At 39.6% G+C, this 16,724-nt stretch overlaps 1 protein-coding gene across 1 annotated transcript in view; it reads right to left on the reverse strand.

Annotated features, from left to right (window-relative positions):
* Positions 1 to 16,724, reverse strand: part of smpd3 (sphingomyelin phosphodiesterase 3) — an 82,624-nt gene that overhangs the window by 40,950 nt on the left and 24,950 nt on the right. Inside the window, exon 2 of the mRNA XM_051383192.1 lies at positions 907 to 1,620. Coding sequence (XP_051239152.1) covers positions 907 to 1,208 — 302 coding nt within the window. The 5' untranslated portion in view covers positions 1,209 to 1,620. The remainder of the gene's footprint in view (positions 1 to 906; positions 1,621 to 16,724) is intronic.

Here is a 16,724-nt window from a genome sequence, read left to right on the forward strand (position 1 = left end):
ATGGTGGCTGATGACGTTACATATCTGACCTAACTTAAATACATAAATAAAACTTAACTTATGTAACATACCTGATGTAAGTATGTCACACAAGTTAATTTACGTATGTTGCTTCAAAGGCATTGCTCAAAGGCAAAGTCTTGTTTGAGCCATTCATCCTCCCCACCACCTCCATATGTGGACTTTCTCGCTCTTCACACTACGTATCTACAAAGACCCCTACAGCATCATATTTTGAAGCGGAGGACCACAGTAACCAAGCTGCAGTATTTACTTAGTATACTTGGGAGTGAGACCAGGTTAGTACACACAACAAAATGTTGTACTTAAAAGTATAGGTGGAAGCTGTAGTTGATGTATCGCTTTACATTTTTATGTACATTTACTTGTAGCTTTGATTTGTTTTTAATCAGAGAACCAGATATCTTCTATTACAGTTGCTTATCTTTTTTACTGATGATGCAACTACTAGGGTTTCATGCCCTTTCAAGCCTAGGAATTCACCTACCATAGTCTGTCAACATTGTCATCAAGAAATTATGTTTATATACTGTTCATATACAGCCTTACCACACAACAAGCAAAGACAAAGTTGTATATTTGAGAGGGATTAGATGGTGAACAAAGCAAAAGGTCAATAAAAAAATTACTTTTTGTCTGTTCTGTTGAATTAAGCAAAAAAAACCAAAGAGAATGAATAGGTAACAGAATAATTGAGAAGTCAGAATGTTTAATGAGTCTACATGGGTCTACATTTGAGAAAGCTAGAACTAACAACACAGAAACAGGACTGGGATTACCCAACACCTACCACTACTCTTAACCCTAACAATGTCTCATTTATAATGTGACTTGAAGACAAATAGTTAAAAAACCCTGCACTACTTCACCAAGGTTCACACTAACCTGCGGTAGGTGTACAGGTAGGGCTGGCGGATGGCCTGCAGGGGAGCCCAGATAATGAAGCCCAGCAGAGCGAAGGGCAGGGATGCAAGGAGGAGGAGCAGGTAAAGGGGCGCAGAGATCAGGACACACAGGGTGAGGAAGGAGCAGGGGTCCTGGGAGCGCTGGCGCTTCTCCAGTGAGGTGGCCACGCAGGAGGCCAGGAGCCGGTCCAGGAGCCAGTAGCAGGGGAACACCAGGCTCCACGACAAGCCATCCAGGAAGTGCAGGCAGGCACTGGAGTAAGGGGTGGTGTGGAGGACCATCTCTTTCTTTCTTTCTCTCTCTTTCTTCCTCTCTGTCGCTTTCTCCTCACCTCGCACGCTCTGTCCACACCCACATACACTCTTTAAACAAGCAAACACTAATCTGTTCCAGAGATTACATAAACAGAAATAAATATAAAATAAATCAGACTCGAATGTAGACCCTCCCCCCTCCTTAGAGAGAGGTACACTACATGGTTTGGGTGATTTTTATCTTCACAGGCAAGCTTATCTCAGTCTCACTACCCCTCCCTCAGCAATTACACCATCTACAGGAGGGGTCATGGATTGCTGTCTGTGGGTAGGGGGTTTCCATGATGAGAGCTTTTCAGTTGATGATGGATCTATGATTGCGAGGACTCCAATGACCTCGGGAGGGGGCGGCCATTAAACATCACCATTTCCTGTGGACCTGGAGAAAGTGAGCAAATCAATAGAAGAAGAGAGGAAGGAAATAGGGAGGGTGAGAGAGAGGGGGGTATAAAAAGAGGCAGGAGATCAGTGATTGACTTGCACTGATGTACAGCAAGCATGCTGGGGGTAAAAAATAACCATGTAAATTTCCTAATGTTTGTGAACGCATAATAAATACATGTTCCCACATGTTCACAGGCAAAACATTGTTTAATAATACACTGTTTATGTATTGCTTATATTTTTGAAGACAGTCAAAGTGCTTTCAACACTGGCATTTCCTGTCCAATCTAAAGTCTTTACCAAATGAAGCCAAAATAATTCAATATATTACATTGGATTTAATAAAACCATCCTTGGTATTCAATAGCATGTAGACTAGTTAACTGAGATACAATGTAACAACACACTAAATATATTATAAACGAGCAAACACTGTTGCCAAAGCTATTGTTATAGAGTATGGCATTTAATGTTGCTTGAATATTAACTGAATGTCTGTCTGAAGTTAATAGATGAATGTGAATTAACAGCTAATAGATAAATGTTGATGTAAGCTAATAATGTTCTCAAAAGTTCTGTTAAGTTTACTTGTTAATAAAAGCTACAGTAACAACAGAAATTACAATGTTTTATTATTAGAAAATGGGTTGTGGAACTACTTCCAAGAAGCACTGGTAATAAATGGTCACAAAAAGGATGACAATCAATGTGATGCTAACCATGGCTGTTTAAAAGATCATATCTCTTCCTGCCCACAGATGTTTTAACCAGAGCTTACAGCCCTTGAATGTTTTTCAACCGACTATAATATCAACACAGGACAGGAGTGGATAGAGAATCAATTGCGCCAGCATGAATAAATAATGAATGGATTAATTCATTTATGTTAACAGCCGAGGGTTTAGGAAGACACAGAGAGAGCGGTGACCTCAGTGTAACCTCATATATCCCACAGGGACCACCGGAGCAACAACCTCAAGCTTTTAAGTTAACGCAGTGTCACATCTGCAGCAACAAAATGACTCCATAAAACCACACAGCCAACCCCGTCTCCTGGAAAGTACATTTGTATATTACTAAATTGCTTTCATAACTGCGTTGCCTTGTGATGACAGTGTAATTGCTGCCATTTCATGTTCAGAGACAACATTTTACTACATTAGAGACTGCATTAATGTACCGTTCTGGAGTGGTTTGGGTGGATGGCGGGTGTACAAAGTTCAGGATTGTCACACCACAGTCCCGAGTTTGCATCTGTGTTATCTGTGTTAGGATTAGGCAACAAAAGCCCTTTGGTTAAGGTAAAGAAAGACTGTAATTTTGGTTAAATGTAATATACATATTATATTACAGTATACTTACAATATTACTGCTTCCTTTTCCTGTTTTTCTGTAAAACACACCACAGCCTTTCCCCAAATATAACCATAAAAACAATGCTTCAGCCACTACAATTGCCTATTTATTTGTCTGTAAAGATTGTACTGATACGTTTTGTTTCTGTTGTTTTCTGTTTCTGATAAACAGTTTTGCTAAATATGTCAATTAACAACATTTCCTTATGTTAATTCCTCAAAACGTACTTGCTGTTGTAAATTAGTTGTAAATAAATGTAATTTTTGGGAGACAGGGCTGACACAGCGGAAACTCCCCACTATGTTGTACAAGCATTATCCTCACACATGTTGCATATTTAAACATGCAGTAGGGAAAGGTAATGTCTCCAGTTTTATTGTTAAGCAATTGTACAAACAACTGACAAATAATATGATAGCTTGTAATGTTGTCTTCATCTAATTCAATCCAAACTTCTTAAAGCTGCAGTTGGTTACTTTTATAACATAACTTTTTGTCATATTTGTTAAACTTTCACTACATCAACACAAAGTTTATAAAAGCTACCTACTGCAGCTTTAAAGCTTGTAAAATGAAAAGAGCAAGATGATGCTGTTGTCTTATTTTTAATAATTTGCTTTAATAATCTATTCTTTTACCCTCAATTTTGACTGTAGAACTACACCTACACACTGTCCCCAATTATAGAAAAACAGGACAAGGACGATACATGGTCTGTCATACATATATTTTGCATCCACGGTCTGTTCTTTGTATCCTTTCAAAAACACTCATCAACAAAACACCACTGTATGAGCCATTTGTCATAACAATTTACTATTTTCTCCCAAAATGAGACTCTTTTGTTAGACAGGCTCATCCTCTGAATAGCACATCTATATCAGAATAGCAATCATCACTGCCTCCTCCATCCTAGCAATCTTCTTCTGTGCAGTCAAAACCTTTGTGTACAGTAATGATTCATGTTATGACAGAACAGCTGACTGTTTAGTAAGGCGACTGACTTTCCGCCTGCTACTGATCAACTTGCTGGTTGATTGGTTGACTGGGTGAGAGATGAAGATGACCCGCTGACTCACCAATAGGCCTGACTGGCATGACTGCTGCGCTTCCAGCTGACTGACTGACAGATTGTTTTACTGTCTGAACAATTTACTGACTTGATGTGTGATGGTCTGGCAGATTAGCAGACAGTGATTTAACTCAGTAAATTCAGCCTCCTGGCAGTCTGTGACATTGAACTTAGAACTGAGGTTATGACCTGTGGTTATGTTATATTTCAGACATGAAGTAAGTTAATATGACTATGATGGTAATTGGTCAAAGCACTGTTTATCCCTCCTATCGATGAATCTTCCATTCAGCATAAACAGAGGACTGAACATGCAGAGAGAGAGTCAGTGAATTAACGAAAGGAAGCAAACAGAAGGCTTACCTCCCAACATAAACTCTAATCCAGACATATTCACTTATTGCACTGCTGCCTGGCATTTAAGCTGCAATTTGCAGACTTTCCTCATTAAAATTAGCTATTTATGGTTTAGGTTTCACCAAAAATACATGGATAATTCAAAAGAAATGGAAAGTTTCAACAAATTTGAATGGAATGTTCTTGATATTTAGTTTATTCCTGTTGTTGAAGGACACTGTTCACACCAGTTTACAGTAAACAAGGTCATCTGGTGGTGAGTACGGCTCAGAAAAAAGCTTCCATTAATAGAAAATGAAGTGAAAAATGGAGAGAAAGCACCAAGCTGCTTATTATACTACAGATAGGAAATGAGATGTGAAGAAAACATTTTGGTTATTACCAGACATTCACATAAAGCATGTTTGTATTATTTACATTTTTATCATGCAGTTCACTTATTTGAAATCTCCAAAATAAATTCAAATACATTCCCGGATTTGTTTATGAAAGGGGTGTGTTATATCACATCTCATGGTCTTCATCAGCGTATGGACGTTGCTCAGATGAAGACTGTGAAATGCAGTCTACATCTCTAAATGCAGTGCACAAAAAAAGCTAATAAGAGGACCTTGAGTTAAGGAATAGTTAGACATTTTGGGAAATACACTTGCTTTCTTACCCAGCTAGACAATTGAAAGAAGATTGATTCCCCTCCCAATATACTCAATATGAAGCTAGCGCCAGCGGCTGCATAGCTTAGCTTCACATGAAGACCGGAAACAGTAAGCATGGCTCTGTCAAGAGCACTGACATAGCAGAACTTTTTCACAGCAGCCATTTTGAAATTAAATAGTAGGGTAAAGACAGGTGTTATCAATTATACTAATTAAGGTTCTGCTACTGTGCATGTTGGCTCTCTAGAAAGCCTCTTCTACACTAAATGGGATGGAACCTTAATTAGTATCATAATAAATATTAGTGGACAACGTCTCATGGAGAAATAACCCAACTTCTCATTTGATTTATCATCACAGTAAACAGTTTCCTAATTTTTTTTTATGTGAGTTTATATCAATCTCTAGTTTCAGTCTTCTTCCATACAGCATGATGTTCAATTAGTAAATGATGGTCCCATTAGGGCGGGGCTACCTTGTGATTGACAGGTCATGCTCAGTGAGTCCATCCAGCTCAACGCACCAAACTCAGATCAAACTGTCAAACTAGGCAGTGCATATGATCCAGATTCTGTTTCTACATTGCCTATTTCTAATTTAAAATCATTATATCTGGGTGCCCAGATAGCTCAGTGGGTAGAGCTGGCGACCCATGTACTGAGTCCTTGCTGCAGCGATCCAGGGTTCGAACCTGACCTGCAGCCCCCTGCTGCGTGTCATCCCCCCTCTCTGTCAATCTTCAGCTGTCACTATAATAAAGGCATTAAAAGCCCCAAAAAATATACTTAAAAAAAAAAATTGTTATATCTTAGTGTACTATTTATCTGTAATACGAGATTGTGTGTGACCAGGCGAGCTGCCATTGTTTTCTGCTAGGGAGTTGAAACTGCGCAGCCAATGAAAGCAGCTCAATTTGCAGTATGATACCGCCATTGGCTGCAAAAACAACAGCAAGGCAACAGCCATAATGCCAAACTTAAGGCTTCAAAATGGTACTCCACAAACTGATGGGTGTTGTCATAGGTTCTCACACCCCAAAGGAGGAAGTCACTATTGTTGACAATATAGTTCTAGGATGTACCTCCTAGCCAGTCGTGCTATTTTCTTCTGCCTTCAATTTGTATGCTAAGCAAAGCTAAGCTAAGCTAAGCCAATGATCTACTGGCTCAGGGCTAGAAGTGAGCAGGTTGTAAATATCACGATAAGGCTTGGAGAAATAGTGTGACAGTGGAGAACCTTTAATTGCAGTACTGGCTTTGTGTATTTTATGCTATCTACAAAGCTTTCACTTTTCAACAGGAGTGTTTTCCTCAGATTCTGTGAAGACCGTTCTTCTTGGAATTGCAGACACCATCAACAACCAAACCCCGAAAAACATCCATCAATCACAGCTGATATATCAGCGAGCTCAAACTGTCACACTTAGCCTTATCAGGGGAAACACAGCAGTGCATAATTCATACCAAAAAAACACAGGCTCATAGGGAGAGACCGAAATACACAGACGGCAGAAGATCCAAGGGAATGTCAGTAGACATTTGCACATAATACATACACATTCAGGCACAGACCCACAAAAGCAAAAAACAGTCCAAAGACACATATCCATGCAGACGTAGACATATGCATGTTCACAGTGAGTCAGTTTTGTGCCACAGAGAAATCCTTTGCTGTGCTGCATTACGCTGAGGAGCTGAAGTGTGCTAATTAGAGCGACTGTTTCTGAAATCCTGCTGCCACTGAGGTTTCACCAGAGGAACAATGTCGACTAATGGAGACAAACATTGTGTCTGTGTTTCTATCTTCTGTTTGGGAAGACTACACCTCCTGCTCTACTTTCACTTAAAGGATATCTTGAAAACCAACTTTTTGTTCTCTAATGGACTGCAGGCCGGAAGGGGTTAAAAGATCAACTGGCCGAGCAGTTGAGTCACTTTTATTGATTAGTTTATACACTAGTTTCCACAAAAATGGCTATGGGTCTGAAGGATTTATATTATACCTTTGGATGTACAAAGGTAAAGCCTTGTAGATGTGGAGGGAACTGAATTCTCCCAGATGTGATGCCTCACCCCTCCCCCTTGGACCCAGTGAAACTACAAATTCCACTTTGGGTCTGCAGCTAAGCCTGAATCTAATGGAGCATGGGGGTGTTAACATTTATATCAGGCCAGAGTCAGGTTGATTTTTGTGCATCCTCTGGGTTCAGGTTTAAAATATCAGAATCACAGTTAAATGTTGAATGTTTCTATTTTTCTTGGTACCGTAATTACAATGAATAAGGAAATGTTTGTCCTTGTCTCCATTGGGAGAATGGGGATTTCTGTTTTAATGAGGTGCATTCATTAAAAGAGAAGACCATGTTCTCCTAACCTAAACACACACAGTACACACACTGCACACACACACTGTGCGCACACACACACACACACACACACACACACACACACGCACACACACACACACACACACACACGCACACACACACACACACACACACACACACACACACACACACACACACGCACACACGCACACGCACACACGCACACACATGCACACACACACTGCTCACACACACTTGTACCAGGAGTGATGAGAAGCCAAAGCCTTAATTTTTCAAGTTATGTTCTGGAGGATTGAAGCAATTGAGTGAACATGGATACTGACATCATATTGTAGAATCTGTTTTGATTTATTAAGCTTAAAGGTGTAGTGTGTAACATTTAGGAGGGTCTATTGGAATATAATGTTCATAGGTATGTTTTCATTAGTGTATAATCCCCATATATAAGAGCTGTTGTTTTATCTACAGATGCTGCGAGTCGCCTTTCGTTCCATGTTGAACCACTATGTTTCTACAGAAGCCCAGAAGGGACACGTTTTGCTGCCACCGTAGTTTCTCCTGCACGCATGGAAGAGGAAGAGGAGTGAAGTGAGGAAGATCTGCAATTACACCTCTAGATGTCACTGAATCTTATCCACTGGTCCTTGTATATTGTTTAAATGGTTTAAAACAAAGACTGCTTTGGTCACTTGGGGGCAACAGAACACATGACTGGCATATTTGCAGGTCATAAAGTTGTAAACGTGAATGTGTAGCAGACTCCACCAACCAGAAAAATATCGCTGTTTGTTGTTGTTGTTGTTGTTGTTGTTGTTGTTGTTGTTGTTCAACAGTAAGTTGCTAACTTTGTCAGCCTAATAATAATAATAATAATAATGCTTTATTTTTGGATAGGGACAGTGCACATTAATGAACATCGATATTAAAACATCTCTGTAAACATGCCGGATTATAGCAAAGCTGCTAATTTGCATCCGCAGTCCCTAATAAAATAAATAGAAAAAATACAAATACAAGAGACAGCAAATAAATAAATAAAATACAAATAGAGGAGACAACACACACAGCATAATCCATTACACAATCATAAAAATACCAGACTCAGACAGGATACAACAATGTATTAAAAAGTAATGTTCAATTAGTGTCAAGTCCAGTTAGTGGTCGCACTTTTGATTGGATTTGAGCCATTGTTTTAGTTGTCCTTTAAAAGAAGAGTATGTGTGGCATTCCCTTATTGTGGATAATATAAGATTATTCCAGATGTCCCCCCCACAACAGACAACATGTTCCTCCCATACGTGGTGTGCCTGTGGGGAATCACACAGTCTCCTCTATCACAAGCCCTGGTGCTCATACCTCTCAGAGTCTTTTTCTTTATGAAGTCATTCAGCGGAGGTGGAGCAAGACCATGGAGACTTTTATATACAAAACAGGCAAATCTAAAGTTTTAAAATTATGGAAACTTAAAAAATGTAGGGTCTTGCAGATATGGAAGGAGAAGGTTTTTTTAATCTAGAGTCTTTAGGGCTTTTTTATAGAGAGATTCTATCGGTTTGAGTGCTGTCGTACATGTCGGTGACCAGCTCGTTAAGCAGTAGTCTATATGAGATAAGATTATACAGTGTAAAACATCAAAGCTGCACTGCTGGTTTAAGAATTCCTGATCTGTCTGAAATTTGTCAGGTTGTATTTGACAGAGTTAGACACTTTTTTGTTTCTTGAATGATAGTGTCGAGTCCAGAATGACTCCCAACTCGCTCACCAAAGCGAGCTCCTCCCCTCCCAGAAAGACACCAGAATAATCAATGTTTGGCAGCCTTTTAGCAAAAATCATACAGACATTTAAAGAAAGACATGAATCAGTCCTGAACACGAGCCATTGCTGTTGTAAGTATCTGAGCAGCCTCTGTCGTGTTTTTCGCAGGGGTGAAAATCACTGCATCATCCGCATACAACTGTGCACTACTGTTCTGTACGGGGCAAGATAGTGAAGAATGGGATTATGAGAGCCTTTTCACTTATAAATGAGGCTGATGAGAGCTGAGTTTGCGGGTTGGACAACCGAAACAATAAGCTATAAGAGGCTAATTATGAACTCATAGCAACTTTCATGTTATAGAGCCATTTAAAGCCACCAAATCAGTGTTTCTTCTTGTCCCTACAGTGTGCTGTTTGAATACTGTCTGTGCAGAGTTTAACACTAGAAGGATGTTTTCACATTCATCTGCTGAAAGTGGAAAGTTTCTCTGTAGGCGGGGCCTACCAGCATGATTTGTGACATCACAAATAGTCTGGAAGTCAGTCCTGGTCCAGTATCAACTTGTAAAGTGTGATGTAGAAACTTGAAGCCACCAGTGCACATCCACTGATAGAGGACTTTACAGTGAAGTAGGAGACATCATGTGTCCAGCAGCAAAACTTGAGTGATCAACAACTTTTGCATATTCAGAGATTCTGGAGGTTTTAATGAGGTAGAAGGGGGAGATTACTTTTTAAGGATGTTAATATGGAAATTATACAAATTTTTTATATGTCTATATGTCTGGAGGGGTTTTTTGAACTGTAGAAATGGTAGCTTTAATGGTGGAGAAAGACAAAACTAATGACGCGTGATCGGCTTTAACATCTGGTTCATACTGAAAAAATGTGATAGCTGTCAGGAGCCTTGCCATTCCCAGTAACTTGTGTCCAATAGAAACATGATCAAATATGTTAATTATCAACATTGGCGTTCACGTGCGGCATATTTAAACAATCATATACATTTCTTTAACCAAAATGACCCTACTGGAGACGCCAAAAGACAAACTAAGTTGCTTTTAAAATAAAACGGTTAATATTTAGTTAGCTACGTGTCTCCTGCTGTTAATGAATCCAGAGAGAGTGCTCTGTTTTACATTACACAGTAATGAAAACTCGCAGCTAGTGTCCAGCATGAACACAATATGATGAGTGGTGCTTTAATCAAAGAGCAGTGTGGGAGTTTGTCTCCTAATTAGACAAAAACAATGACACTTCAAAATTACCCTTCCCTCATTTACATACATAATGAACAATGTGAAAAGAATAAAACAAAATATGATAAATAAAGGACACATTGTTGGGAAGCTGCTGATAACAATATAGAAGTCGAACACTATTGGTGGAAATGGAGCACCAACGATACATATCTCTTATTTTTCTGTACATAACAGTCTTTGGGGAGGCAAACTGTAGAGCAACATAGCATAGCATGGACACACAATAATAACACTTCTCTAAGCAAACACACTCAAACACAATAGGGTGCACACCTCACTGTGGTGGGAAGCTCATTAAGACGCACAAATTGACAACCAGGAAGTGAGTGATGAATGACTTTGTCAGCTTGGGAACTGTAGTTTGTTAAAGTTTTCCCATGGAGCTGCTTCAGAGAATTTTCCCCTCAGCCCCAATCAATACTGTCTGACTGGATAAACAGGAGAAAAAGTGTGTTTGAGCGCCCGATGCCTCAGAGTGTGTATGTGAGTATGGAAGGCCAAAAGGGTTGTATTCACTTGCTCGTGCGTGAGCCTGCATGTGCACTGTGTGAGTCATTTTCATGTGCATGTGCATGTATGTTAGTGTGTTACCATGTTGTGCAGTAGCTGAATGGAGCATAGCAGTGATCAATGCCTTCCTTTTGTATTGTAGCAGAGAGAATGGAGCATTAAGCGGCACAAACACACACACACACACACACACACACACACACACACACACACACACACACACACACACACACACACACACACACACACACACACACACACACACACACACACACACACAGCTCTGAAATATATGAGGAGGCAATAGTGATAAGACAAATAAGACCATCTGGCAGAAACTAAAATAGTGCTGGAGTGCACATCAGAGTAATTATGTCCTCTCTGCATCTTATGCATCTTTTAATTTCGTCACTGTCAGTCTTTTGTCTCCTCTTGTCTTTGTTTCTTCTTAACTTATTCCCACTTCCTCCCTCTTCTTTTACATTACATTACATTCATTTAGCTGACTCTTTTATCCAAAGTGCAATACGTGCATTCAACTGTATGGATGCAACCCAAAAATGGCAAGAATCACGCAAGTAACAGCTTCATCAAATATTCCGAACTGCTTCAAGTGCTACATTTAGAAGAGATAAAGAGTTTTTTTCATTTTTTTTCATTTCCTGTTTCTTCTGCAGGACCAGCACTTCATTGAGCAGGCGTCACATGTACTGTACTCATATGAACACACACACACACACACACACACATGCAAAGGCCAGTGACGTCACTCTGCTCTCAGCATGCTCCAGTGAATTCTGTTGTCATGGTGACCTAGCCATATGAATTTACTGTAGTAACTGTACTGGTGGGGCTGCCTGTACAGAGAACACATACGAGGACAGTCAGGATGCAGCTTTTGGCTCTCATGTAAATACATTCAGGGTATGTATATAATGCACAAGCAGTGCCTGTGTGCTGCTACAGTGACGCTGGTCAAGCGTTTCATAGGGATACTGCAACCTTGATTATCTTCTCAAGACCAATACTGTCTTTTTCCCATCTCTTGAAAAGCTAAGCTGTCAATAGTACATTTGTATGGATGCACTAAGCTTAACCATAGCCATCTAAAGAGCCAGTGATTTTGGCCTGTATCCAACACTAACGATATTGAGCATCAGATCGGCACATCCCTAGTGTTTAGTTAATGTTATATGGCCCAGTGGGGGCTATAGTCGACACAAGTGATACCCGTGTCACATGTTTTCCCCTGGATGGTTATTTTCCAATCAATTAAGATTCGTGGCTATTTGAATGGCCGCACATTTCCATCAACAACAAAGCAATCTGGGCTGAGATCAGGCCTGTGGGAAAAGTGGGACTGAACAGCAACTCCCATGAGTGCTCTGGCTTCTCAACTGGACTGGATAAACTGTCAAATTATTTATCATCAGCCTGAGGAGAGCCTGCAGCTAATTACCCTCGATATTTCACAGCTGTCTTACAGCTTGTCTCGCGAGGTTGTCTATAAGCGTGTGCGTTTGTGTGCTACACATATACAGTATGCTTATATAGTATCTGTTTGTGTGTGTAAAGACTGGAAACCACCAGCACAGAACACGACGGATTACAGTTGGGAAAATGTGTGTGTGTGTGTACATTTGCTGTGTGTTGTCCCAGTTGTATCCAGCTCTTTTCTCGGTCAGTCATTGTACATACAGTAACACAAACAAGTTTGTCCAAAAATGTAAGCAGCTGTGGTCACCAGAACTTTACTGTAATTATTACATAATTAGTATTTATTTTTCTACCATTAAAACAGCAAAAGGATATTAGTGCTGTTGATTTAAAGTTTTAATTGATATTTTAAAGATTTTACCATCAAAAGAAACGTTTTGCCAGTTGAATTTTATGATGGGGGTTTTCTGTGTAATTTACAGTCTGTAATATTAAAATAAACAACTTTATTTGGTATAAATTCCTCTAAAATGTTATATAAATATAGGATTTGCCATGAGATTTCATAGTGTTTTACTTTTACAAACACACATTTTTAACTACAGTTTTTCTATCATGGTTTGTCAGTTTTTCAGTGAAAAATTTAAATAGGTAATTTTAAAAGGGGGGGTGGCCCTAGCCCCTAACACTAAACCATACCTCTAACCCTATAGTAAAATAGTAAAAAACTACATTGATAGTCATGTCTCCCCTATAGAGGTGGCTTGGTCTGGAGCAGTATTTTTAACGGCACAGACTGCAGAATGATCACAGACAGCAGTGTGTCGGATCCTCTCTGATCATTTCTAGTACAGTTCAGAGAATATTATAGATCTAAGACAAAACAGACATGAGGGACTGAGAGAAAAAGGTGCAATTATGAATCTGTCTGGTACTTCAGCACCACAGATTTACCACACACCACGGATTTATCAATACACAGCACAGTTACTGATATTTCAGAGTTGTGGTCGGGCCATAGATTTGCACTTGCACCAACCTCAGTCAGATAAAGGATCAATGAGTCAGGCAGACTAGACTTATATTCAACTTAACAACCCCTCTGCCCCTGTGCTAATCTGCTACTATAGGGATGGAGAGGAGGGATAGCAGGTTAACAAGGGGGATGTATGTTGGTCATTTTGGTAAAAAGGGGGATGGCACCCACCCTCGAACTGGTTACTGAATATACTCTAACTTTATAGTGATTCATGGAGATTCTGTAATGTCTTTGTAGTTAGATTTTGGCCAATAATGTGTAAATTTAATACTTTCAGACAACAAGATTAAGAGTAATTTGCCAACATGCTCACAATGCTAACATTTGCGAATTAGCACAAAACACAAACTGCAGCTGAGACTAGTGGGAATGTCAATAGTTTAGAAAATATTTTGTCATAAACCAAAGTGAAAATTTTGACATGACAGTTTTGCTGGTTTAAAAGTCACGGCATTACCTGAGGACTTAATGTTAATCACTTTCAATAAAACCAAAACTTTCACGTCATGGTGCTTCTAGAGAAAAAGCGTGGCTAAGAAACATGCATGTTAATGTTTGGGGGGCTGTGTTTTTGCATTCTGATCCTCCCATTCTGGTACATTAAACTGTGTGCTGGGTGTAAAGAGGATAGGAGGAGCTCTAGCAATTTGACACTAAGCACAGATTCCACCTGCTGCTACTGTGTTCTTACCATTAATAATACTTTTTTTGTAGTTTGCACAGTGCTGTGTCAGGACTACACATGGGCAGACATATTGCAAAAATGACTTTGTCACACTCAGGAGAACTTGTGCCACAAGTTTTTGCTAATAATTCTATTTGCACCCATTTACGGGAAATGAGGTCTGAATGGCTGAGTGTTGGAGATTTAATATTCACACTTCACTTTGTGTTGTTATCAAATTCATTTACAATATCTCCTACACTTTCCGTGAGTATCTTGAGCTATCAAGAGATCACACCCTCCTCCTCCTCTGTCTCTGTCTCTCAGTCTCCTTCGTCAGTGTAATTGTGGTTGTGTAACACGGTTAGTGGGAGCATATAATACCATCACTATGAGACACAATGTAATCAGCGCTGTAATTTGATCAGGACCTGCTGCCACCTGCTCGTGAGCAACATTGCTGCTCTCATGACAACAAATGAACTGGACATGGCTGGCTCACAGCAGGAGGGAACACACAGAGGTTCTGGTGGGACTGGTTTTTGTGATGAGATGATAAAGAGAAACGGAGCAATTATTTGAAAACTCTGCTGCTGATCCAACACCTGAACTTCTTGCATTGAAAAGCCAACACTGTAAAATAATAAATACGATAGAACTTTTTTCTACTATGAGGGTAAAAAGGATATTAGTACTGTTGATTTTAAGTTTTAATCGATATTTTACCGTTTTTACCATCAAAAGTCATATGAAAATTCCACATGCTATGACAGTGGTTTTCCATGTAATTTATGCAGTGTGTAATATTAAAAAACAACTTTATTCCACATAAATTATTTTTAATGCTATATAAATTATGGTTTTGCCATGAAATATCACAGGTTTTACTGTCACAGAAACTTTAACCTTAGAGTTTACGGTATTTTACTGTCAGTTCTTTACCGTTAAATGTCTTATATGTTTTTTAGATATGAGGAGAAAAGTAATATTACTTATTTATAAAAAAAAAGTACATGAAAGCACCATTCCTCCCTAATTAAACACCGTCAACTGCCCTAAATAACAACTAGCTTTGATAAAAATAAAAGGAATCATGATGATTGTGTTGGATCATCTATCTCAAAAACGTATACCAACAACTGCCTGGATGGTATGAAAATACATCAAAATGGTTTTAGCAACAGTAGACAGAAGCACAAAATATATATAATTTGTAGTTAATGGGTTAGAACATTACCCAATGGTCCTTTAACTGAGTGACATTATAGCTTTGATTCTAACCCCCTTTGACCTTTTGTTTCATGTCGTCTTCTCCCTCATGTCTCGGTCTGGCTCTCTGTCTCTCTCTCCTACATTTACCGTCTCTCTTTCCTGTGCATGATCTAATAAATCGCTCTGCAGAGCAGCACAGCATCACCTCTGGACTTTTACGTAACACAAGGCTGCTATTAGAGCCTTTCTACCATTAACCTGCTTTTGATTTAGAGCCCACTGTGTCATATGACTGCCACTGTGACATGTTAGTACAATAGACTGCTTTCAGTTTATGCAGTAAAGTCTGTGATATTTCTATGCAACCCAGTATCCCTATAGGAAGGACGTCCATATTGGACCAACCTGCAACTCAAGTTTTATAGCCAGTGCCAGACAATATTTATCCATATAATATGATCCAGTTTCACCCTCATCTCTTTTCCTGGCAATATCTTACAGGTCAATTCAACCTCCTCAAAATGGTTCCAGTGCCAGGGCCTAGCCAGGCTGCAAAAGTCCTGTAATCTCAGCTGACGTACTATGCAGCATCATTAATTGGCCAGTAAGATACAATTTAATCTGTTCTATGACCACATATCATCAGGTTCTACAAAAGAACATTAGAAGATCACTACCAGTCTCCATTTACATTTTTTCTCTCTCATTACAAGAACCACTGGGGAGAAATAACAGATGCCCTCATCGTCCACCTGCCTTTACTTCTCTGCGACTCTTTGTGCCAATTAAAAAAAAAAAGAAAAAGAAAGAAATCACAAACCGCTTAGTAAATGTTGTACAAAGACAAGATATTGCGAGGATAAGGAGATAATGTCAAGCCAAATCGAGAATGAGCTTCTTCTGTTCTTTACCTCCTGACTGTTCACCACTAATTGGTGTCCCAGTCAAACAGGAGGGCGGTTTAAAAAGAGAACCTTCAGGGAACCCCTAACCCTTCAAAGTGCTGTAAAGTACACAGGGAAGTCGATTACACCAACAAAAGTTGCTAATGTCTGTCTCCCCCTTCCTGCTTTCTGGAAATCATTATCTCTCCCTGTCCCAGTCTCAGCTGCGTGACCACTGGACAGACATTATTAGACAATCCAATACATTCAGACCTGCCCACTGCCAAACACAGTCTTACTTCCTACATTCACATTCAGCGGATTATAATCATGACTCACAATTACCCAACAGCCCTTTGAGCAGCCATCCACACAGTGTGTGTGTGTGTGTGTGTTTATGTGCGCATGCCCTTTGCCTGTGTGTACATTTGCATGAATGTGCGAATGTGTGCAGAGCTGCTGCTGTGTTTGCTCGGTGTAAACCAGAGCAGCCAGTTTGTTGTGGATCAATACCTCAGAATGGTGGATGTCAGTGTAGCACC

The sequence above is a fragment of the Dicentrarchus labrax genome, unplaced genomic scaffold, assembly GCF_905237075.1.
Source record: "Dicentrarchus labrax unplaced genomic scaffold, dlabrax2021, whole genome shotgun sequence".
NCBI lineage: Eukaryota > Metazoa > Chordata > Actinopteri > Moronidae > Dicentrarchus > Dicentrarchus labrax.